At 42.6% G+C, this 24050-nt stretch overlaps 4 protein-coding genes across 8 annotated transcripts; 2 read left to right on the top strand and 2 right to left on the bottom strand.

Moving 5' to 3' along the window:
• The first annotated feature begins 644 nt into the window (after positions 1–644).
• Positions 645–7077, top strand: hexb (hexosaminidase B (beta polypeptide)). Of its 2 annotated transcripts, none has more exons than XM_030084876.1 (14): positions 645–962; positions 1079–1230; positions 2243–2308; positions 2439–2485; positions 2572–2682; positions 2772–2873; positions 2972–3104; positions 3349–3529; positions 3824–3910; positions 4018–4090; positions 5013–5187; positions 6148–6238; positions 6492–6596; positions 6710–7077. In XM_030084876.1, the coding sequence occupies exons 1-14, from the start codon at positions 709–711 to the stop codon at positions 6771–6773; spliced, it is 1641 nt and encodes a 546-aa protein (XP_029940736.1). In that variant the 5' UTR covers positions 645–708; the 3' UTR covers positions 6774–7077. The 2 variants fall into 2 exon arrangements, with proteins under 2 accessions (XP_029940736.1, XP_029940735.1); XM_030084875.1 differs by lacking the exon at positions 5013–5187 and adding an exon at positions 5605–5785 and having other exon boundaries at positions 646–962.
• gfm2 (GTP dependent ribosome recycling factor mitochondrial 2) lies at positions 6900–14627 on the bottom strand. Of its 3 annotated transcripts, none has more exons than XM_030084874.1 (22): positions 14495–14627; positions 14281–14381; positions 13977–14137; positions 13827–13908; positions 13475–13520; positions 13281–13378; positions 13054–13179; positions 12886–12974; positions 12698–12786; positions 12532–12592; positions 12158–12343; positions 11989–12069; positions 11768–11916; positions 11240–11380; positions 11061–11160; positions 10771–10957; positions 9992–10068; positions 9778–9916; positions 9478–9663; positions 7767–7882; positions 7506–7688; positions 6900–7357 (listed from the first exon to the last, which is right to left on the bottom strand). In XM_030084874.1, the coding sequence occupies exons 3-22, from the start codon at positions 13998–14000 to the stop codon at positions 7229–7231; spliced, it is 2289 nt and encodes a 762-aa protein (XP_029940734.1). In that variant the 5' UTR covers positions 14001–14137; positions 14281–14381; positions 14495–14627; the 3' UTR covers positions 6900–7228. The 3 variants fall into 3 exon arrangements, with proteins under 3 accessions (XP_029940734.1, XP_029940732.1, XP_029940733.1); XM_030084872.1 differs by having other exon boundaries at positions 13281–13399; XM_030084873.1 differs by lacking the exons at positions 14281–14381; positions 14495–14627 and having other exon boundaries at positions 13281–13399; positions 13977–14198.
• A 323-nt stretch (positions 14628–14950) lies between these two features.
• nsa2 (NSA2 ribosome biogenesis homolog (S. cerevisiae)) lies at positions 14951–17583 on the top strand. The gene is made up of 6 exons (XM_030085512.1): positions 14951–15120; positions 16264–16451; positions 16532–16682; positions 16765–16944; positions 17058–17250; positions 17330–17583. The coding sequence occupies exons 1-6, from the start codon at positions 15118–15120 to the stop codon at positions 17395–17397; spliced, it is 783 nt and encodes a 260-aa protein (XP_029941372.1). The 5' UTR covers positions 14951–15117; the 3' UTR covers positions 17398–17583.
• A 1614-nt stretch (positions 17584–19197) lies between these two features.
• tor1 (torsin family 1) lies at positions 19198–22881 on the bottom strand. Of its 2 annotated transcripts, none has more exons than XM_030085420.1 (5): positions 22565–22881; positions 20867–21132; positions 20552–20727; positions 19764–19891; positions 19198–19663 (listed from the first exon to the last, which is right to left on the bottom strand). In XM_030085420.1, the coding sequence occupies exons 1-5, from the start codon at positions 22863–22865 to the stop codon at positions 19419–19421; spliced, it is 1116 nt and encodes a 371-aa protein (XP_029941280.1). In that variant the 5' UTR covers positions 22866–22881; the 3' UTR covers positions 19198–19418. The 2 variants fall into 2 exon arrangements, with proteins under 2 accessions (XP_029941280.1, XP_029941281.1); XM_030085421.1 differs by lacking the exon at positions 22565–22881 and adding an exon at positions 22010–22312.
• Positions 22882–24050: the final 1169 nt, after the last annotated feature.

Consider the following 24050-nt stretch of genomic DNA (forward strand, 5'->3'; position numbering starts at 1 on the left):
GACCTGTATAAATGCTGAACATTCTTTGCCAGACATTTTGTGAGAGACTTTAAAAACAAAAGAGATGTTTTGCAAACATTTTTTGTAGTTTTCACAGTGTCTAAGGAGGAGGAGGGCTGGAATAAAACTGGAAAAAGATTTCTGTATGATGCATGGCTATTAGTTTGGACCAGTGCAGCTATGATGATGCCTCCATATCCATGCCCGCCCCTAGTGTAATTCTCTTGTTGTTTTATGATTATTGTTTACTTCCAGTAGGCGTAAGTACATCACGGTCGCTCCCCTGTCCAATTAGAACACTTCGCAGCCCCCAGCTGAAGACAGTTGAAGAGAATTTAATCTTTTTTTCCCATTTAATCATTGTCTTGACAAAATAGATATCATGAGTTGGAATGCTATGATGCAGTTGAAAAATGTAAATGAAATCATCAGCTTGAAAACTATTTCCTGGTGGGCCTGTCCGGCATGATTTATATCTCAGATGTCTTAGATGATAATCTGCAAATGTTGTGTTCCGTCGTCTTAATAAGTTAGTAAAGTATGTCGATGTCGAGTCTTGTCCTACAACTTGTTGCACAAAATGTTGCGGCCCCTTTAAATCCCCCTGAAACGGACTTCCGCATCCTAAGCCACGCCCCCTCCTCGCCGCTCACATAGACCTGCTGCCACCCGCCTGCTGAAGTCTTGTGACTTTTCCTCTGTGTAAACATGCTCCTCGTCCTGAAGTTCGCGGGCCTGTGTCTGTGTCTCGGCCTCTGCCGGGGGCTGCAGTTCAACGACGTGGACGAGGAGGCTCCGTCGGCGGCGCAGACGTCAAAATACGGCTCTCTGTGGCCTCTGCCGCAGGAAGTGAACATCGCAGAGACATCGTTCAAGTTGAGCAGCTCCACTTTCAGAATTGTCGACTCCAAACAGTCTTCAGCTGGTCCGAGCTGCAACATCCTGCAGAATGCTTACAGAAAGTAAGAGCTGGTTTTTATACACGGTTTGTTTACAAACACGAGCCGCTGTTCGGTTTTCAAAGCGCACTATCGCGGTGCATTCAGGGACTGGTTTAATTTTCTCTGTGTCTCTGCAGGTATTTTGAATACATGTTTGGTGTTGCCAGAAAGCAGGAGTTTGGTAAAAACGGGAGGCCAGGCCTCTCGGAGCTGACAGAGCTGCAGGTGTGGGTCACATCAGTTGACTCGGAGTGCGACGGCTACCCCAGTATCACCTCTGACGAGTCATGTGAGTCTGTCTTCTTCCTCATTCATAAAATATCACCATTGTTTGTCGCACATGCGCAGAGCGCCACGTTTCAGTTTAGATAGGCTTTGTGTATCTACAAATGCAAGTACTTCGTGAACATTTTTCTCTGCAGGAATTTGGGTTGCATAGTTTGCAAACACATGCGCATTCATTTTAGGATGTATTCCTGGTTTGATTTTTTTCTTTAAAATATGGTATGTTAGATACTACTTGTTGTTATTATTATCAAACTGTGTGTGTTTACTCTATAATAATATATTTTATATAGAATCAGTTAAATTTGTTCAATTTGGTGATAGTGTTCAGATACTAAATGCCATTTTTATGCAGGGCTTGCACTGATAATGTCTGAACTTTATTTTTAATTGAATGTCATATCCAATACTTTTATTTAAGTATATAGATCTCAATACTTTTTATAGTTCAGCACATTCATTTTAAATATGCTTTTGTTCTTATTGTTTGCCTTTTTTGCCGTTTTGGTTTACTACGGCTAAGAAAACCTTAAAACTCCACATTTTGATGCTCATTCAATGATCTTTTATTGTGCATTCAAATGTATATTTACTCTGTGGATGCATAGTTTTTCAAATAATTACAAAACGTTTTATGAGTCACTTAACTTTTCTTATATATTTACAATATTTCATTTTTTATTTGCAGAGCTTGGAACACTGCATTTAGACTTTTTGTTACATGTATATTGTGCATGTTTAAATTGATAGTGATAATTTTATAATATTTTGTGCAGCACTTAACAAGAATGTTGTTCACCTTGCGTTTGTTGTCACTTCCCCACCAAACAAGCCATTCATGCTCATGAATTTCCAGCGAACCTACAGATTACCTGGACAACAAATAATGGGATTAGTACAGTCAATGCTTAAAGCTCTCCTTAAGACCCTGACTTAGCTACCATAATGGCAATTTACCAAGCTTCGACAGCAACACTGGAAATGCACATGAAATGCAAAACTCTTGTTCTCTGCAGATGAACTGGCGGTGGATCAGCCGTTTGCTCTCCTGGTAGCTCCGAAGGTCTGGGGAGCCCTGCGTGGTAGGATGATGATATATTAAATTTATTATTAACTATCTGTGCAACAGTTATATCACTTTAAGGTGTTTTATACTCCATGCTATAGAAATACATTCATAGCACATACAGGTTTTTCACTTTTGGATTGCAGGACTCGAAACTTTCAGCCAGCTGGTGTATGAAGATGAATTTGGAGCTGTAAGGATAGTTTGTCTCTCAACGTTTCGTTATGCCTTTTGAGTAGAGCTATGTCCCAACTGATTTTGTCCCCATTATCTTTTCAGAAAAACATCAACGCCACAAAAATCAAGGACTTCCCCAGATTTGCACACAGAGGCATTTTGCTGGACACCTCCCGACATTACCTTCCCGTTAAAGCCATCCTGACCACTCTGGTACAGGAGCAGTACTTTCTTATGAATTTTTGTCTTTACTATTGCATTTACTTTGCTTTAAAATTTTTGTTTTTAACCTGATGTTCCAGGAAACGATGGCGATGAACAAATACAACGTCTTCCACTGGCACATCGTCGACGATCCGTCTTTCCCGTACCTGAGCCGCACTTTCCCAAATCTGAGCCAGAAGGTCTGCGAGAGGACTCAAACACACTGGCTTCTTTTGTGATTCTTTTTGTTTGTTTTTTGTTTTTAAATTGAAGATTTGTGCTTTAAACATGTTGCCAGGGCGCATACCACCCGTACACCCACGTGTACACGCCTGCTGACGTGAAGATGGTGATCGAGTTCGCCCGGCTGAGAGGCATTCGCGTCATCCCCGAGTTCGACACTCCAGGACACACACAGTCCTGGGGAAAAGGTCCGTGATGGCAGTAGTCAATGAAACAAATCTTTCTTACTTGTTCCCAAATCCTTTTCTCTCAGAAGGACATACAAGTATAGTGGCTGCTAATTTAATGAAAATAACGAATAGTGTAGTTGTAGCTTAATTCTATTAATTCAACATGCATGCATTTGATATTTTCCACCTTTTACATGCTTTTAGTGTTGCAGTAGTTCTGTGTCTTGAATTTGGGGATAACAGCTGTTTCTTTCCCTGACAGGCCAAGCGAATCTGCTCACGCCTTGCTACTCTGGAAGCAAACCCTCCGGGTCCTTCGGACCGGTGAACCCCATCCTGAACACAACCTACGACTTCATGACTCAGTTCTTTAAGGAGATCAGCAGCGTGTTCCCCGACGCCTATGTTCACCTGGGAGGAGATGAGGTGGACTTCACATGCTGGTAAGACAAACAAACAAAAAAAACATATTGCTCCTAAGTGGATTTAGCAACTAGGACAATACTAATCTGCCTAAAATGAGGCCAGTGATTGAGGTCTGACCCTAAACAGTCGCTCTGCTCCAGAACAGACACCTGAGACCAAAAGGCAGAATTAAAAGGATGCCGATCAGACGTTCTGTAGTGTGACTTTATTTGTAGGTTGTCTTTCCTTTTGCTATTTGTTCACCGGCTGCAGAACTAATTAGTGAATAATGAACTCGTGGCTGTGACGTTGAACTGGGTTTTGCTCTGTAGGAGATCCAACCCGGACATCCAGAAGTTCATGGAGGACCACGGCTTCGGACACGACTACAGCAAGCTGGAATCATTCTACATCCAGAGGTTTCCTTCTTATTTAACTCTTGTTTCTCAAATATGAAGTACTCTAAGTTTCGAGTGGTTCTAACTTTTTTTTTTTTTTTTTTTTTTGTTCTTTCAAAATCTGACAGACTTCTGGATATCGTCACGTCTACAAAGAAGGGCTACATGATCTGGCAGGAGGTCTTTGACAACGGGGTCAAGGTGGGATCCTCCTCATTTCTCTCCTCAGTACTTCAGAAAATTAAATGATGCCAAAGTGTAATTCTGCTCTCCGCCAAGCAGTTGAGCCTTTTCAGTGCTGAGTGGGTATTTTGACGGTGGCCCAGAGGGGTCATGACCGTGCTACAGCAGCTAGACAACTGTATAACCCTGTGACAATCCAACAAGTCTGAGAAGTTAGATGTACCAGATAAGTGATATTTTATTTATGAAGTTTAATATTTCTAACTTGCTGTCTAAATATTTTATTAAGAAAAACCAGTCTCTTGGAAGTCTGGCCCTCCATGACAGATCTCCACTTTATTTGTGGTGTGATTTTTACGTGAGCTTTTGTGTTGACCCTTCTGGGCCACCATATATTGTTTAGATTTGTTTTGCATTTGTTTAATGACAGTTTGAAATTTTGGGAAATCTTTTTTTTTTTTTTTTTGCTGACAGTCGGATCAGATTTTGATTTTATTTGAATGCTGAACAATAGGCCACTACTTTCGCCCCATGCACATTTTATACTAATATATGAATCTTGCTTTTATTAAAACTACTGCCAGAACACTCTTTTAACCTTTTTTAAAACCAAAATTTGATCCTCTTTTTTTGGTTTTTAAGATTAGACACAAATGAATTGACTAACCTAGCTACTTTGATCAAATTTGATTTAAGAACTTGTTCCTGAATTGTTTTTTGGCTGCTGGTCAAAGTATTCTTTTTTTTTTTTTTTTTTTTTTTTACTTTCATGAGCCAGCAGTTTACCCGATCCATGCTCAACTAACTGGCTGCTTCATATTTAACTCATCGCTTTCTTTGGCAAAACAATGAAATAAACCCAGAATTTCAAACTGCTCCCTTCACAGCTGGTGTGCTTTCTAATCTGACTGTGGCAGCTTGGCTTTTTTACCGATTTCAGCTGAAGCCAGACACCGTAGTGCATGTGTGGATCGGTGGCGGGAGTAATGAAGAGCTGAGCAAAGTGACGGCTTCGGGGTACACCACCATCCTCTCCGCCCCATGGTACCTAGATTACATTAGCTACGGACAGGACTGGCAGAAATACTACAAGGTTGAGCCGCTCAACTTCAACGGTTAGTCCTCCTATTAAAAAAAAATAATAATAAAATAAAGGTTGAATTGAAGGGAAACACTGGGTTTTATTCAGCAGGCGTACCCATTGAAAATCGAGTCTAGAGCAGGTTTAAAGTGAACATGAGGCTGCGGGGTTGGTGGTTCGATGGGTTTCACTTTCTACAACTTGGCCCTGGTGATTGAAAACAAGCGACCGTGTCATCGTGATTAGACTGAATGCATGTCCTCAGGGTCAAAGGTTGGAGATAAACATGGGTTTATCTGCCAGCATCTGAGGAACAAAACAAACCAGTTTTTTCGGTAAATTCCTCTAACATTGGTGTCTGTTCCTTCCTCTTCCTAACATCTCTCCCTCTCACCTCATCACTACTTTACGTGTGTGTGTTTGTGTATGTGTGTTTGTGTGCACTCTGTAGCTGAAAGCAGACACACTTATCCACATTTGGAAAGGAAACCAGCAGCAATACCAGCACGAGATGGCAAGAGTAACGTCTTCAGGGTACCAGACCCTGCTGTCCACTCCCTGGTACCTGAACCATATCTCCTATGGCCAGGACTGGCATGACGCTTACAAAGCTGACCCGCGGAGTTTCAATGGTTCGTGTCTGCATTTAAATACAACAAAGACCTGTTTCTGTCGTCTCTCCTCCTCCCTTTATGTCGCTCTTTAATGGGTCATTACTGCTCCGTAGTTAAACAAGCGTGGGACTTTGCCCCACCGGTGTAAATATGTTTTATTGGTGTCTTTCATTTCCGACTCAGATTACAATTCACCTCTTAACCTACTTCTGAAATTTTCATGGAGCTTTTGACTCCTGTGTCAACATGTGTAGGCCTGCTGAATAGACTCGGTGTTTTATTACATTGAATTTCAGTCACATTAATCATGTTTTATTCTTCGCTCATGTCCAGGGCAAAATTACTCTGACTTAAAAATCAAATATTACACTTTCATACAGGAACTGAGCAACAGAAGAAGCTTGTGATTGGTGGAGAAGCCTGTATGTGGGGAGAATATGTGGACGCTACCAACCTCACACCCAGACTGTGGTGAGACTCACCATTCCTGTTTCTCTTATCGCTGCCTTTTATGACTTCCTGAGGCCACAACGGCCGACTCTTGATCAAAACAAGCCATCTTAACTTGTCTCTTAAATCAAAGTGATACTTCTGTAGAAAATCGCGGCTGAATGTGTTTCACAGATCTTAATTGTAACATTGACAATTAATACAGCATGTCAAGGTTTTTTCTTTTACTTTGCATTAAAAAAAAAAAAATCACTCCTGCCATTTTGCTGCTCAGGCCTCGTGCCAGCGCCGTAGCAGAGCGGCTGTGGAGCCATCAAAACGTGACCGACATCAATGACGCCTACAGCAGGCTGTCTGCACATCGCTGCCGTTTGGTGGAGTAAGTATCAGAAGCTTCCTTCTTCCATTTCCACACCAATAACCAAGCACCATGTTGGAGTTAGTGATGGAGTTCAAAGTCTAACCGCAGCTCATGTAAATTTCCTCTCCTAGGCGTGGGATTCCCGCTGAGCCGCTGTTCTCCAGCTACTGTCCACGGGAATACAAAGCTGTATGAGAAGCGACTGTAGGCCTGGAGCAGGCCACCGGAGGGAGAAAGGGAAGTCAATCCATACACTATCAACTACAGGATATATATTTTTACAGAACTGTGAAAATCAAGTGCTGAACTGCTTTTCCTAGAGATTTTGAACAGATGTACAGTAAGACTGCCTTATTGTTTTTGAACAACGCCACTTAACAAAACCCTCAGTCGCTTTTAATGTCATGTCAAGACATTTAAGTTTCAATTGCACTGTTTTTTTTTTTCTTTTTAATGTTTCTATGCTAAAATACCATTAAATTGGTAATGATTAAGTATGCATGGTGTCTTTTTTTATTTTTTACATTATTGAAAAACGAGACAGCAGGAAAACACACATTAAATAAACTGTCTTTATCTGGTTGTAGTTATACTCTGGTCTGAGTCCTGGAACAGTTGAGTCTCTGCTTGAGGGCTCTTGGTCTCGTCGTTCACAGCAGGCCGGCTCTTCTCTTCAGGAGGCTGCTCTGCTCCTGAGGGTTCATGGCCTCGTACGTGTCCAGCTCCAGGGAAAAGGTGGCGTTGCCCGACGTCACTGTGCGCAGCACGGTGGAGTAACCCTGTAGAGTAAAAACAGGTGTACGAGCTTTATAGTGTTTTTACAAATGTAAAAATGCTTATTTTCCTATCCATAGCTGCATATCCATCATAAATTGGAAAAAAAAATGGCAATGCAAATCATCTGAAAACGAATGAGCGTCATCTCACCATCATCTCCGCCAGAGGCACGGTTGCGAGCAGCACCTTGTCGTCATGGCGACTCTGGATGTCCCTGACGGTCCCCCGTCTCTGGGCCAGGTCGGCCAGCACGGCGCTGAGGCGGTCCTCCGAGACGGTGACCTCCAGAGACATGAGCGGCTCCAGCAGCTTCCCGCCGGCGAGCCTGAAGGCCTGCGCACGGAGGAGCAGAGCTGTGAGACCGGCGAGTAGCGGCGGTCAAGAGAAACGGCGACGACGATAACCGCTCACCTTCAGCATGCAGCGAGACACGCAGGCGGAGACCATGGCGGGGGACGTCCCCGCTTCGGTGGACACGCTTTGAATCAGCGTGGACACGCCCTGGATGGGGTAGCCCAGCAGCGGACCTGGAGACGCAGCAATCAGAACATTTAAGAACTGCAGGATGTCCTGTGATATCGGGATCCTTTACATTTAAAATAAAAGAAACAATATGGTGGCAAACTCAGTCTGCAGAGTGGACCTGCTGCTCCTCAATCAAAAGCCTCTTCACGTCTCTCCTGTCATGTTTTATCTTTTGCTCCTCACCGATATGTCTGTACAGAGAGCTGTGTAGATAAACTCCTCAGGTTTTACAAGCAGCACAGTCACCTGACAGATACCAGCATGTAAACAGATCAACACATGACCTAGAACCAAAATGTTACCTGCACAACACACACCTGTGTTTCTCAGTAACAGGACTATAATGACAGAACACGCGGTCACACAGCCGCCTCATACAGGATTTCAGGAATATGTAATAATATATTTCAGGTTTTCATTTCTCACAGCACTCTAAACGGCTTTAGCACAACAGCTATGATGTATTAAACTGGAAAATAAGAAAAGGAGACGGTCCTGACGCTGTAAAAACTGAAATGCTGTACAGTCCCTGACAAAGTCTGGTCACTAATCCATTTTATAGAAACAGCTTATAACCTGACTTAATTATCCCGTTGGCTCATATGAAAGCTAAAACCCTCCCAGTTTAATATACTGAAATAAATTGGCTTCACTTAAGATTTATCGGTAACACTTTATTTGAAGCCCCCCTGTATGACACATAAGTACATTTCTAAAGTATTATAAAGCCATTATAACACTTGTTGCTATAGTTATAAACACAATGCCAGGACCTAACCCTAATCCTAATCCTATGCTGTATAGTGCTGTATAGTGAGTTATAAAGCATTGTGAACATGTATGAGTGTTTATAACTACTTATAATGTGTTATACCGGGTGCTTCAAGTGTTAACGATTTATCATTTAATGAACATGCTTCCTCTTCCATTCTATCCCAGACAAGCTGAATCTGAGATTCCCAACCATAGAAAGGGTTAGATTTTGCAGCAGGATGGCGCTCCATCACATTGTTCCATCAAGCTGGAAGTCATACAAGATATTAAAAACACATCTCGCAGCACCACGACTTAATTTCACAACATATTGCAACATATTTTTGTATTTGAAGTAAACTATTTGTTCAATTTTCACGTTACTCTCTGTAGGAGACAAAACTTTTGTCTTGAAAAAGATCTGACCTTTCTGTGTTCATTAAATGATGAATCTTTCTTCAGTGAGGAAAATTTCTTTTAGTATATTATAATTTGGGAGGGTTTCAGCTTTTATACGAGCCATTTCTAAAACCAATGGATTAATTAAAAGTCAGCTGTTTCTACAAAATGGCAAAGTGACCAGACTTATTGGGGACTGTGCATCAAAAGTTTACATAGACTTGTAAAGAACATAATGTCAGGGCTCTCTTAAGTCCCCAGTTATGTCTAAAGGTCTAATTTAAATCTCAAAATATGTGTGCTTATATCCAGATTGCACACAACTACAGAAGTAATTAAGTCTTAATTTTTAGATCTGTTGTGTTCCAATGGAGGGTCATCAATAGTCAAGACGTCTATTTCCCCTCTTCTAAACCGAGGGTGGCTGCGTGGAGAGTGCGATCACCTTGAAGGTATGAGCTCTGCACTCCGTTCTCCACTGCCTCTCTCATGTCTGGAGACAGCTGTCCCTGCAGCTCGTCCGTGAACGCCACGTCGCACGACGCCCCGGCGGAGGTCGCGACCTCGGGCCTGACGCTCAGCTCCACAGTCACGACGTGTCTCCTCCCCCCGACAGTACGGTCCAGCGTGTCTGCATCCAAAACAAACTTTATTGCAATAACCTCTGCTCCAGGTGCTGATGCTTGCAGAGCTCAACCTGCTCTCAGGAGGTTTTGCAACGCGGCTCTAATGCCGTTTGTCGTACCCGAGGTCCGGGCCTCCTGGAGAATGGTCTCTCTGTAAGCCACCTGCAGGGGTCCCAGGTGAGTCTCGATGCCGTACTCCCTCCTGATCCGGTCGTGGATGATCTCGATGTGCAGCTCTCCCATCCCGCACAAGACGGTCTGAGGGCGCAGAGTGACAGACGCTCAGTTTGGCAGGTTTAGAGAGAGCCGAGGATAATCCAATGAAGCCATTACCTGCCCGGAGTCGGGGTCAACTCTCACTTTGAGGCTGGGGTCTTCCCTCTGGAGACACGTGAGCGCGTTCTCCAGATCTGTCGGAGAGCGAAGCGCGTCAATATGTTAGTAGAAATAAACATTCAATAAAGGGTCTGTCAGACAGCTGACGGAATTCAGAGCATCAGAATGAACTGTTGCTCAAGGTGGAAAAAATTAAAACTTATACACTAAAATCCACATTAAATAAGTACACACACATTTTCAGATACTCACACACATTAAAAAAACACACACAAATGTGTATATTTTTTGTGGCGATAAAGTCAAACAGGTTGAATAAATTACTGAAAGCAGACACAACCAGAGTAATTCAATTATTAAAAGAAAGAAAAAAGGTAATACTTGAGTACAAGTTTCTTTTTTTTAATTGGCAAGCATTTAAAAAAGCTGAACTGAAATATTCAGGTTAAAATAATGATCAAGATAAATAAATGAATAAACAAGTAAATGAAGACTGACTCCTAACAATTTAACATTAAACTACATGAAGAGAAATCACAGATTTACTTCTGTAAATGTCATTAATATTATTGGCCGACTTCAGATTATCTGGAATTTTTTTTTTCCCCACAAATTCTAAAAACAGCTCAACAAAATGTTTCTATTCAATAACAACAGATAACAGAAAGTGAAGGCTGTAAACATCAAGCGTAAAGACCATGTAATGCTTGATAAGTTCATATAATACGTATCTCCTGCACAGCAGATCCTGGGTCAGTTCAGCTCCGGTCACTCACCGGCCTGTTTGGCCATGGTGGGCGGCTCGATGGTGCAGAAGAAGACGGGATCGGGGACCTCCACCCCCGAGAGGACGACGCCGGCCTCTTCTCCGCGCTTCTTTCCCGTCCCGCCGTCGCTCCGAGCTCTTCTGGCTGCGGCGGCCGCTGCAGCCTTGGATGAAACGATGGTGTCCCCTGTGACTGTCTGCAGAGGGAGGAAACAACGACAACTTCTTAAAAACACCAGAACGATTTAGTCAGAACAAAAAATAAATAAATAAATAAATAAAAAATTAAAGAGGTTGGACCTGCTTCAGTCCCACAGTCAGCGCAATGTTCCCTGCAGGCATGGAGGGGATTTCTACATGCTGATCAGCGAAGGGCACCAGCAGCCTGCTCATCCTCTCACTGCAAACAGAATGAGGTCTGAGCGCCGTGCGATCGATCACGACTATTTTGAGACGCCGACTTTACGATATGCACGCACGTGTTGTTCCTGTTGATGTTGTGCACGGCCGTCTGAGACTTCAGAGTCCCGGAGTAGATCCGGAGAAACACCAGCGGGCCGCGCTGCTTGTCATGGAGGACCTTGAAGGCCAGCGCACACAGGTCGTCCTTGTACCACTTCCTGTGGGTTGATGGGTTAATAACACAGCCAGAGGTCAGAAAACAATAATTAGTTTAGTCACTGTGCAACAGTCCTTGTGTTTTTTTTCCCCCAATATGCTGCAGCACATTCGATTAATGTGGAGAATGTGTCTTATTTTCTCAGTTTTTGATAAAATGTTTTTAATGAGACAATATTGTTTTACAATTCTTATATTTTTTGACTAATTGAGAAAAACTGCAGTTTTCTCCTGAGCTACACTTCTGCACAGTCTAATTAATAAAAGAATAAACAAACATAATTTACCTTAAAATTGAAATATATATCTAAATTATGATCAATGACAAACAATCTTGTGAAATCTTGTTCTCCGACGTGACCTGACTGCAGACTGAAGCCTGTACTCACACCAGGTCGTGGTGGCGTTCGCTGGGAGCCGGCAGGTAGGCGGTGATGGCGTCCAGAAGGGGCTGAACGCCTTTGTTTCTCAGAGAGCTGCCGCAGAGCACCGGGACGCCCTTCCGGGCCAGCGTCACCCGCCGGACGGCCTCCTGCAGCTGGGGCGGCACGAGCAGAACGGCTGAGTGTCTGTGTTCACGAGTCTGACCGAGAGGTGGAGGAAAACCTACTCTGATGGCGGGAACGGCGTCAAAGTTATCGCTGAAATCGGTGAGGAGCAGCTCCGCAAATGCATCATCCAGATCAGCAACCTGTGCAGTTTAAAACCAAGAAACATAAGAGATTTGTTAATTATTATTATTATTTTAAATACAGAGTTCTCTGTTCCGTGACTTTTACCTGCTCGATCAAAGCCGTTCTGGCCTCGCCGACCACCTGCAGCAGCTCCGGATCGTCCGCCGGGCCGAGAGATTTGACTTCAAACCCTCGTCCGTCGTCTCGCTGAGATTTCAGCTTCCAGATCAGCTTCTGATTGGTCAGCAAGTCCACCACACCGGTGAAGGATTTCCCGCTGCCTACAGGGATCTATGGAACAGCATCCGGGACATATTTAAAGTACATGATGACACTCACATTATTTTATAAAACGCGCACTTTTGTCTATTAATTTCTGTTTCAATCAGCACAATAAGTATAAAAAATGCCGTCACATTTAGTAGAGTTTTCCATCATAGAAACACTTTTCCTCATATTGGTTGTAAATCAAGGCGTACCTGCAGGAGAACCGGATTGGCTTTTAACTTCTGTTTTATGCTCTCAATGGAGAAACTCAGGCTGTGGGAATAAAAACATTTTCCTGATGAGTTTTGTAAAAGAAAAGGAAAACTTGGTGTGCGTGTGTGTGTGTGTGGGTGTGTGTGTGTGTTATCAGGCACTCACTTGGCAGTCGGCTTGTCCATCTTGTTCAGGAAACAAACACAAGGGATGTGATGCTTCTCTGCTTGTCTCCACACGGTCAGAGTCTGGGCCTGTCGGTGTTTTAAAGGCAACAGAAGCTATTTATGACAAGGCCAAAACTAATTCTCCAGTGAAGGATGACGCCTTTGAAAAAAATGCGCCGGACTGACCTCGACGCCAGCAGAGGCATCAAACACCGCGACAGCCCCGTCAAGGACGCGCAGCGCCCGCTCCACCTCCAGGGTGAAGTCAACGTGTCCTGCAATCACAGAGTCCCACTTCAGCGGCTGCTTGTCATGATTCATTCCTCACAAGGATGCTTTGGCGGAAAATGTGACCTGGAGTGTCTATAAGATTTATTCTGTGGTTTTTCCAGTCAAATGTGACCGCCGCGGACTGAATGGTGATGCCGCGCTCTCGCTCCTGAGCCATAAAATCGGTGACCGTGTCCCCGTCGTCCACATCTGAAACAACAGAGAAAGGAAAACGGACAAAAGAAATGATCAAACAGGAAGTGGTATAGGAAGATTTGCTTATGTGTGCATGTTGTTGTTTTCCTGCCAACCTCCCAGGGCTCGGGTGTAGCCAGAGTAGTATAGCATCCGCTCCGTGGTTGTCGTCTTTCCGGCATCAATGTGGGCCATGATGCCGATGTTTCTGATCCTGCAGAGAGAGAGATCGCAACTTAACGAGGATCACAAAACAGATCTGAAAGAAAATAATCATTCTTAAAAAGTGCAAGGAACTGTAGCTACTTACTTGGAGACATCTGGGTTGACAACAGCCCGCAGGGATTTGACATCATCTGTGATGGAGAACAGGAAAACAATTATGATTATTTAATCCAAGAGATTCCCTTAAAAAAATACTTCATACATTTTATTCTACATATAACATATTCTATGTTGCTTTAACTGTAATTGAGATCAAATAAATTAGAGTTCAAGACATAAAATAATTGCTAAAAGGAAATAAACAAATCATTCACAGAAGTTAGTTTTGTTGATCTGATGTGTTGGAATTTCTTGATAAGTGGCTCATCGGTTTATTACGGATTATTATCATTAGCTCATGGTTTTGTTTTTTCAGTGGACCAACAAAGACCACCTACCTGGAAGGAAGCTGTAGTGTCTCTGGACAGGACATCTCACTCTGCACCTGCAGCTCTGCAGCCCAGCTGATAAAAACCTCCCCTGTCAACAACAGGACTATTATTAAGTCTGCAAAACCTGACCGGACTCCCTCCAGATGCTGATCTTACCCAGATCATGCTGTTTTGGATCATCTCTCCTTCATGAGTGTCATGTTCGAGTCTGGTGCAATGTCAGTCACGTCCTCGTGGATACAGACTTCATTTTCAGGATATACCTCAATGTGCAACAACGGAGTATCTCTAACCAGAGGGTTGATTTTGATTTTATCCTGAAATGAATCAACGAATAAATGAAAAACCATCACATATGTAACTCTCTGAAGTCACGCTTTACGGTACAGCCGCAAAATAAATCCCGGGGACACTTTAGGTATCGTACATATAGTTCCGCTGTTTTAGATTGATTGGTTACCATGTTAGTTGGTGTCCTACTGACTTCAGCGTCACGTGCAGCGGTCCCGTCCCAAATCAACAGACGAGCGCGACGGGTGCAACACTTCATGCACCGTGAAACTGTACGACGAAGCACATTCTTATTTCAGTATTCAGTGAAATTTTACACGAGTGATAGCCAAACTCGCTCTCAAACACTCCAAATCCGCAAAGGTGGAGGTAAACAAACGCACCTCACTCTGCCGACCAAGCGCGCGAAAACACTGCTGCGACGTGAGGTTATTTCCAGACCGTGCGTGCTGACAACACAAAGCAAAGTCATATTAACGTCTGCCAATCTCACAAAGATAATGACCAGGAAAAGCGAGACCAGAGCTCGTTCATACTGTACTCCTCACCCAGAGATAACTCTAAACTGACAGCGGGTGGCGCCATTTTTAAACACCCACTGACCGGCGGACTTCCGGTTAGAAGTTAAAACAGCCCTTGACAAATACAGGAAGTAGGGGACCAGTAGTTAGCAGGGAAACCAGGTTATCCGAAACACGCGTATGAACCCAAGATAGTCTATGAAGTATTTTTCATGTACTTTAATTGAATATCAATCTTGAAATATATGAATTTATTTTTAAAGGTGTAATTTTCTTACACGATGTCTCTCTGTGTGAAGTTAATAATTCCATTAAGCCAAAGTCGGACGCTTTATGTGACGGACTTCCTCTAAGTATCGGCCACGGGGAAAATAACATCGGAAAATCCCGAGCCTGAAGCTAAAAACATCGAAATTTCACGTTATTTAACAGCTATAAACACCTGAGAAGGATTCACTACAACTGTAAACGTCTGAACTACAAAAATGGTAAGAAATTGGTTTTATAAATGGCGTCTTTTGGCTCAGCGGGTCAGTTTATTGTTTAGTATTAGCATTAGCTGTGGTTCACATGTGGCTGCTCGTCTCTGTTTGTTTTTCCAGCTTTATTTACTTTTAGCTGTCTGTGATCAGTACACTTAATTTCCGTGTCTCTTCAGTTCATAACATTTCTTGCTGTTAAGGCAACACATTTTATCCACGTTATAAATGATTTATAAGCCATCTTGCTACGGACATGTATGGACTTGTACCTGTGTGTGTTTGCTGTCCTTATATTCAAATTTTAACCTTGAACTAGTCTCAAATGTCACCTGAAGTGCATTTAAATCAAGATTACGGGTTGTCGAAATTCAGGATTTCTCATGTGATTACTGCTAGAAAAGCTATTTGAAGTTCTTGGTCACTAGTCACACGATTTGATCCACATGTAAATCTATTTGGATCAATAAACGAAACAAAAATATTGAACAGGTAATTGACATGATATATCTTATGGCTAGCAGGCCTCATTTAGTTGATACTTGTTTGTTGTTCATAATTGAGTAAAAGTTAGGTATTTATTAATCTACTAATATAATAATAACCTAATCCGTTTAGGAAATTTCAAATCATTTTTGGAAAGTTCAATAACGTATATAATGAAACACTGTTGATCCTGTTGAAAGACAATTGCACATAATCATTGTAAACACCATTGTTTTATTAATTTAAAGTAGAAGTGATAAACATAAGGTCTGTGGACCGAAACCGGCCTGAAAGAGGCTCCAATCTGTCCTGCAAAAACCACCAAGCATATCGTACATTTATCAAAGAGAACACATGTTTTTTAAATACATTTCAGACAGAGCTGACAGAGCATAAATGCGAACTACGTCTTTGCTCAAAGCCATGCTGTCAGGTTAACAGCATATTTTTGACATTTCACTCGATGTTGCACCAGAAGATCTCATTAAAATTGGTTACATGTTGAGAATGTTGTCAATTTTGGTTCTAATTGTTTGGTTTCATGGAAATATGGACATTTTCATGACATATATGACAGATAAAACCTTTTACTGCAGCACTTGTGTTTGAATATGTATCTCATGTTTCAGTGAATAGTGTGTGATTTTGTTTTTTCTTCTTTCATAGCCCCAGAACGAGCACATTGAGTTACACCGCAAGCGGCACGGCTACCGCCTGGACCACCATGAAAGGAAAAGGAAGAAGGAGAGCCGTGAGGCCCACGAGCGCTCTCACAAAGCCAAGAAGCTGATCGGCTTGAAGGCCAAACTATACCACAAACAGAGACACGCAGAGAAGATCCAGATGAAGAAGACGTGAGGAATTCATCCCGGCCGGTTTTCCAAAGATGATTCACAAACTGTGTGCGTTACGAGTCTTCTTTGTGTTTTTGCAGCATCAAAATGCACGAACAGAGGAAGACCAAGCAGAAGAATGACGACAAGACCCCCGAGGGAGCCGTGCCAGCTTACCTGCTGGACAGAGAGGGACAGTCCCGCGCCAAGGTCCTCTCAAATATGATCAAACAGAAGAGGAAAGAGAAAGCTGTAAGTACAGAGAAAACCTTTTGCTGGTCTTAAGAAAGTGGAAGTGTCAAAGATTTAAACGTAATGTCAATCTTTCCTTCAGGGTAAATGGGAGGTGCCGCTGCCAAAGGTCCGCGCCCAAGGAGAGACAGAGGTGCTGAAAGTCATCCGGACTGGAAAGAGACAGAAGAAAGCCTGGAAAAGAATGGTCACAAAAGTCTGCTTTGTCGGCGACGGCTTCACTCGTAAACCTCCGAAATATGAGCGTTTCATCAGACCCATGGTGAGAGAGCTGTGCTGCCCTCATCCAGAAAATCAGACATAAACGTTGCCGTTTTCCTTTTTTTCAGATTACATCCAGAACTTGTGTAACTCCTAATCCTTCTCCTGTTTCAGGGTTTGCGATTTAAAAAGGCTCACGTCACACACCCGGAGCTGAAAGCCACATTCTGCCTCCCCATCCTGGGCGTGAAGAAGAACCCTTCGTCGCCTCTCTACACGTCTCTGGGAGTCATCACCAAAGGAACCGTGGTGGAAGTGAACGTCAGCGAGCTGGGCCTGGTCACACAGGGAGGAAAGGTCATCTGGGGTGAGTCAGATTCTCCGTCAGTCCTTCACTCTGATGCTCCTCTCCGATCTGTAGCCAATCAATCTTTCCTGTTTCTCAGGTAAATACGCCCAGGTGACAAATAACCCGGAGAACGACGGCTGCATCAACGCAGTCCTGCTTGTATGAGACTCTCTAATGGTGCCGCTGACTCTTAATTTATCTTAAGAGTGTTTATTACATCAAAGATGTGAGGAGCGTGGCCTGCAGGAACACCAGACACCACTTTTTTTTTTTTTTTTGTAAGAAGACACTCAACGGGAAAGAAATGGGCTGATTGCTGTTGATGAATAAAGTTGTTATGAACCTTTGTTTAAAAGTTGGACTGGCTTTCTTGTGAACTGTTGATGCAATAAAAACCGTAAAGCAGTAAAAGATGCCCGACACTTGGAAGTGGGACATAGTTCCTGACTGATGATCCAAATAGATTAAATCAGTCCAGAGCACTTCTGGCTCCCATTTAATGAATGTATTCAATTATAAGTAAAAAAAAAAAAAAAAAGTGATTTTTATCCAAGTATAGTTACATTACTTGAGTTGAGCAATCCAATCCATGTTTATAAAGTGCTGAACACAAAGTACATTTCTCAGATTATTACCTAACGAGTGTTTAGTAATTACAACTGCACTGGAATAAAGTTACATAAAGTATGAAGAAAAAAAAAGCTACTTCATGATGAACAGTATTTGCTTTTCTGTTCATCGACCTTTTAACTGTTGGGATTTCAGGAGAACCACTGAGGCATTCTGGGACTGGAGGTATTTCAAGATGCTTTTGAACACAGCTGATTATAGTTTCCCTGATGTTTAACACTCCATTACTCACCATTTTAGACGGTCATCATATTTACATTAATCATACTGATTAGAATTCACAGCCCTGAACAAACAGCTGCAATGTTTAATGTGAGACCCGTCTTGTGTCTTCAGGCTGCTGCCTCCAGCATCGCCAGAAGAAAAACACTACCTCAAATATTTATATCAAATGTTTTTACTAAATTTTAAAAAGGTTTTTGGCTGTGAAGTTCCAGCCGTTTCACACTCTCTCATTTCGCTCTTGAACCAACCAAGCGCTGCACTTTGATCAGTCATGTTTAACAAGTGATTTGATAGTTATGTAACTTGTTTCGATCTCTTAATGCCACATTTTTCCCCGACTGATTGAAGACAATTGATCACGAGCAGCAATAATTTAGCTTTAAGGTAAAACACTTCAAAATCTAAGAACATGTTGCATTGTGTGATTGTCACCTGTGGAACAGAAAGCAGTCAGTGAGGAGCAGGAAAATTTCATGTTTTTATTTCCTCTTCAGGTTGCGTTTACAGCTCGTCCATGTCAGCCTTCAACATTTACTTCACAGTCTGCCGTTAAGAGTGCTGCTGCTGTTTTTCTCAAGTGTTTAAAGCCTGATGTGAAGCCGTCACGGACCGTTTCCCCCAGGGACAACGCTCCGGAGTCTGTGTGTCTTTCTCTGAGTCAGTAAGACCTAAACATACTACAGCCTTCACTTTTTAAAAACCAGACAATCACAAAAATACTTTAAACTACTAGCATTTTAAAAATTGAAACAAAGGTTTGCACTTCTTCATCCAGTCAGATTAAAATCACATTCATATCCACAACATGTTACTTTTATATCACCGAGTATATTGCTCATGTTTGATTTTGCCCAAATTAAAATGAAACCGTACAGGACTTCATTATACAAATTATGAATAACAGACTCTGCTATGATGACCTATCCGAGCCACAAAAATTGGTTTTGAGTGTTAAAAAAAAAACAGTAAACATTATAAAACGAAAAATCAGAGATGGTTGTTTCCAGAAAGCACGACGCCGACGTGGAGTGCCCGACTCAGGGAAACGGATCCATCTCTGAGGCGCTCGCAGAGTAAAAGCAGCCGGAGATCCTCAATCAGTTACAAAGAGTCACACTGTAATCCAATTAAGTTTTTTTTTTTTTTTTTTTTAAATCTCTCCTTCGCTGGGTGGAAGTGAGAAGGCTTCCCGACACCATTCCCACGGCTGGAGGCCACACAGAGAAACCTCGCCACTCGGACCCACCTGCTCTCTTCAGTCATTTGGCCTGAGAGTGTTTGTCTTTATTAAAAAAGTGCTCAGAGTGACTGACAGTCGCCACAGGCGGACTTTATGTGTAGTAGTCCAACTTGCTGTCTATCGTCTTGCAGCCTTTGACGGAGAACACCCGCTCCGACTTGGGGAAGTAGACCAGGTCCCGGGCCACCTGGTCTGCCACGTCGGCGTCCGGGTCCATGTCCCGGTCCCTCATCCCGGCCATCACGCACTGCACCACGTGCTGGTACTCCAGAGGCAGGAACGGCACGAAGAAGTCCACCAGGTTCTTGTCGATCAAGCTGGTGTGGAAAAAGCCGCCTGAGGGAGGAGATGAATGATCCGTCACACACACGCAAACACACGAGAACCGGCGTGTGAAAGAAACGCTGCCGCTGGCATGCGCGTGAGCGACACTCACTTTTGTTGTTGTTGAAGACGGACAGAGACAGCGCCGTCTCTACATCTTTGAGCTCGATCTCTTCGCGGCCTCGTCCTGCTTTCCAGAAATCCAGAGCCGTCTCAGTGATGCTCTCCCCTCCGGCGTTGCTGTTGGAGGAAGAGGTGGCGTGTCAGAACAGGAGGAACAAATGTTACGAGTTTATTTAAAGAACACTTTTCATTTTGACATTTTAAGATAGCTACAGTGGAATACTTAAAAATGAAATTTTATTCTCTGTGGGAACTAACAGCAGTGAATGGATAAAAAGTAAATTCTTTTCATCCACAATGTTATATATACATCCAACACAGGAAAACACATGCAGTTCTTATTTAATTGTTATTTTCCATTAGTGTTGCTATAAAAGTAAGGCTTTGTTTCGGAACCAAATAAGCAGTGCATTAATATTTATGCAAGAATGCAGAAATGATACAAGTTATGATTTCATGTACAGCAATACGATGAATTTTTTTAAGTCAAATTTTCAGCGTTTTCATAAACTGGTGTTCATACAGTTGCCTCCTTTCCTCCTCTACAGGAATAACAACAAATTTGATACAGCTCCCGTTTTTAATCTCGCTTTTATACTCATCATCTCAGTATTAGGACACTCCAATGACAATCAAGAAAAAGTTCTTTCAGATTCAAATGAAGAGATCAATCTATGGTTCAATTAAACCTAATCAGATAGATATTTTTCCTTTAGCTGGGAGGAAAGCACCAAGACTGCTGAATGTCACTTTTCACAAATAAATAAAACTTTCAACCTGAGAAAGATGAAAATGGATTTCCTGTAAGACACTCCGTCCAGCTTGTCATAGTAGTCCAGATAAGGCTTGATGCTGTCTATCAGGCCGGGCTGCATCTTGTCCATCTCGTCAAAGATGAACAAGGAGCGTTCACAGTTGGACACGTTGCCTTTGATCCACTGCTGCAGCTGAGCCTGAGAGGAAGCAGCAGAAACTTTTTCTTTTTTTGTGCAAATCTTCATTTATACAGGTCTCATTTTCAAGCGGGACCTGTCGATAGCAGCAACTTCAACGGAGCAGTCAGCATGCTTCAATTCAGGATCAAATAAATACCTTGTAGGTGATGTTGTGACTTAGATGTGGGAAGTGAAGCGTAGATGTGAAAACGTGCACAAATTTGCTGTCCATTCCCTCCCTGTAGATGTTTTCGGCGATCATCTTGCTGACAAAGTTCTTCCCGGTGCCGGTCCACCCGTGCAGAGAGAGCACCAGGGGCTTCTTTGGGTTCTCGTTGTTCAAGAATCCATTCAGGGCTTTGAAGATGATGCGGGACGCGATGTGCTGCCCGAACAGTTTACTGTCCAGGTCGGCCCGGAGACCTGCAGAGAGGCCACAGCAGAAAGTCAGCTGGATCAGCCGCCGCAGACATGTGACTCAAAAAGCTTTGCTCGAATCCCTGAACTGTGACAAATCCTTCTATATTCACTGCTGTGTTTTCCTCTCATTCACTGGGTGAGCTTCGACAAAAACGGACTGATGATTTCAGGTGGAAACCGATGCCTAAACAATGTTTAATGTACAAAAACTGAAACTGAATCTCACAGCCCATCCTGGACACAGACACTTTGAAAAACTACTTCAAAAATAAACACGCTCCATGGAAACCGGTCTGACAATATCAAGTATGAACTGAACATGCAGCGCTGTTCTTCTTGTTCACATCACACTGTACAGGTGTACTTACATTGTGTGGTAGTGGATTAAGGGGAGGCGTGTAGTAATATAGTAGTAAGACAAGGTGTCAACTAAAACGCCACAAAAACAGCTGGAAGAATTCGTAAACCATTCAATAATACGCATCATGCTATATTTCATTGCATCTTGCTTGACAAAGCTGTATTATTATCCGTGCTGGTGTCAGTTAATCACTAAGAAGTTGACACACCAGGATATTTGTTTACAGAATTGAGAATTTGTTGATCAAACGACTACTTTCAGATATAATAGTAGATTTAATCAGATTTTATGGCCTTCAACTAGAGATAAAACGCCATTGTGACCGCCAGGAGCTAAACAAAGCTTTCTGTTTCTCTCAAGTTGAGGCTCTTACATTTTACTCTCCAGCAAAGGTTTCGATTGGGGTAGCAACACCTACCACTCAAGCATTAGTGATTTCGCAGATTTTCAAGACAAAACAGTCAGATCTTAGCTTCTAGTGCAGTTTGATACATCCTCAACACATGGACATTTTCTCACCAGTCGCGTTGAAGGATATCCATTTTGGATCGCAACTTTCCCGTAAATAATTATAGATCGTCCGCCCGAGAGTCGCACCGATCCCGACAACCACCGTTGTTGTGATGGGATCAAACGCGCGAACCAGCACGCTGCTCGACGAAAAGGCGGTAACCAGCAAAATTATGTGTGCAAGTTTCATCTTCGAAAGGGCGTAATTGCTGAAATAAACCGAATTTGATGCAGTACGATGATCATAATACTGTGCTAAAAAGGAAAAACCGCGGTAACTGTTGGGGCTGCCACATTTCCACCTCCAGAACAACGGGGAACTTCCGCATACGTCACGATCACGTGACAAACAATCCACACAATTCAACGGGGACTCACATTTTTTTTTAAATGTTAAAAATGGAAGAACAACGCACAAACTGTACAGTGTTTCCAAGAGATTCAAGCTAGTCAAGTTTCGAGTCTAGTTTATCGCATCACAACTGTTGCTTCTCTCCTAAAGCAGGACGTTATCACTTGTTTGAGTTTAAAAAAAAATAACAAAATACAATTTATCATGTTTACCTGTTTTGTTGAAAGCTATCCACTCGGTTCGGCAGCACTCGTGGAAAGTGTAGAAGATGTTCTGATAAGTGGCTAAAAAGCCGGTGAGAGCCGCGGCCATGCCCACGGCGATGGTGGTGCTAATGGGCTCGATAGCCTCCGTGGTGGTGGTCCCGCCGAGGCAGAGCAGCAGCAGCAGGCACAGGGAAACCTGTCGCTTCTTCGGCTTCATTCCGCAGATATTCCCCTGCGACGCCGACCGCGACGGAAAGCGAAATAAAAGGGCCACGCTGATAAAAGCGCTAGCCAAAACAAACAGCATGCGGCGCACGGAGGGGGCGCTGTGGTTGTCATGGATATGACGTCAGGTTCAAAGGTCACTTCGATTTAAACGGCTCATTTCTTTACCGGTGTCTTTTTTTAAAAAAATAATTTTTAAGGTTTGAAAGACGCCATGTGCTGGTGGTCAGTTGTGTTGGCATCCAGTCAATGTAAACTCATCTCCTCCCTCTTACTCCTGATCTTAAAATTTTATTTTTGCAATACTTTAGTTAAAAAAAGACTTAAAATTCAAATCTTTCAAGTGTATCATGGCCCCAAAAGCAAAGGAAAATCAATTTAAAATAATTATATATATATATATACATATACACGTTTTTTGGTTTTTTTGATTGACTTTCTTCATTGTGAGTAATAAGCAAAGGAAAAAAAAATAAAGTTACAATTGTTTTCATTTTCTTTCTTTTTTTCATTTGTATCCCTACCACACCCCCACGCCACACAAACGGAGAAATAAAAAGGTAGAATTAAAAATAAATATGTAAAAGGAGGGAAGGCTCAGCCATTATAATCAGGCAAATACATCAAAGACTTAATATGATTTAAAAAAAAATGTCTCCAAGTCTTTTTAAATTAATCGAAGTAACAGTCAGACACCCTATCGTTCTTCAGTGTCCATTGGGTCCACTGTCATTTGCTTTCTATGTGACACCTTTGGGTTAAATTTTCCATTCTTTAGGCACCTCTTTTCAGTGTTATGCAGATGATATAGTCTCACATGCCATTGGTACTCCAAAGTGGACCTGACATTAATGAACTTCAGGCATGTCTTTCAGATGCTGGGAGCTGGTTATCAAAGCATTTCCTGTTTCTGAAGTCTGCTAAGACAGAAATGATAGTTACTGGGCCTGCCTGTCAATTTTACTCTGTCTTTGGGTGACTGTGTAACTCACTGTAAAGACAGAGTCAATAGTGTTGGTGTGTTCATAAAACTTCATTCGAGTTAAATGTTAAAGAAATGACCAGTGGTCTTTTTCCGCCTCCAAGATTAGACCGATCCGATCGTTTCATGATGTTGAGGTCCAAATTCATGCATTTGTTCAGTTATAATTAGATTATTATAATGTTCTTTTATAAGATTTACCAAAGAAAAGTCTTCAAGGTCTGTAGATGGTCCAGAACGCAGGAGCTCGTGTTCTGACCAGAGCCAGCAGATACGAGCACATCA

This window comes from Salarias fasciatus (assembly GCF_902148845.1).
Source record: "Salarias fasciatus chromosome 7 unlocalized genomic scaffold, fSalaFa1.1 super_scaffold_4, whole genome shotgun sequence".
In the NCBI taxonomy this organism is placed as follows: Eukaryota; Metazoa; Chordata; class Actinopteri; order Blenniiformes; family Blenniidae; genus Salarias; species Salarias fasciatus.

Excerpts from the sequence above, each read along its gene's own strand:
- gfm2 (XM_030084872.1), bottom strand. The coding sequence starts at position 14,000 with ATGATCCAAAACAGCATGATCTGG. Across the intron at positions 13,521-13,826 it reads ACACTACAGCTTCCTTCCAG|ATGATGTCAAATCCCTGCGG; the intron begins GTAGGTGGTCTT and ends TCTCCATCACAG. Across the intron at positions 12,070-12,157 it reads GAACGGCTTTGATCGAGCAG|GTTGCTGATCTGGATGATGC; the intron begins GTAAAAGTCACG and ends TAAACTGCACAG.
- nsa2 (XM_030085512.1), top strand. Across the intron at positions 16,945-17,057 it reads AGCGTTTCATCAGACCCATG|GGTTTGCGATTTAAAAAGGC; the intron begins GTGAGAGAGCTG and ends CTCCTGTTTCAG. Across the intron at positions 17,251-17,329 it reads GGGAGGAAAGGTCATCTGGG|GTAAATACGCCCAGGTGACA; the intron begins GTGAGTCAGATT and ends CCTGTTTCTCAG.
- tor1 (XM_030085420.1), bottom strand. The coding sequence starts at position 22,865 with ATGCTGTTTGTTTTGGCTAGCGCTTTTATCAGCGTGGCCCTTTTATTT. Across the intron at positions 21,133-22,564 it reads GATAGCTTTCAACAAAACAG|GTCTCCGGGCCGACCTGGAC; the intron begins GTAAACATGATA and ends GCCTCTCTGCAG. Across the intron at positions 19,664-19,763 it reads CGTCTTCAACAACAACAAAA|GCGGCTTTTTCCACACCAGC; the intron begins GTGAGTGTCGCT and ends CTCCTCCCTCAG.
- hexb (XM_030084875.1), top strand. The coding sequence starts at position 709 with ATGCTCCTCGTCCTGAAGTTCGCGGGCCTGTGTCTGTGTCTCGGCCTC. Across the intron at positions 963-1,078 it reads CTGCAGAATGCTTACAGAAA|GTATTTTGAATACATGTTTG; the intron begins GTAAGAGCTGGT and ends GTGTCTCTGCAG. Across the intron at positions 3,105-3,348 it reads CACACAGTCCTGGGGAAAAG|GCCAAGCGAATCTGCTCACG; the intron begins GTCCGTGATGGC and ends TTTCCCTGACAG.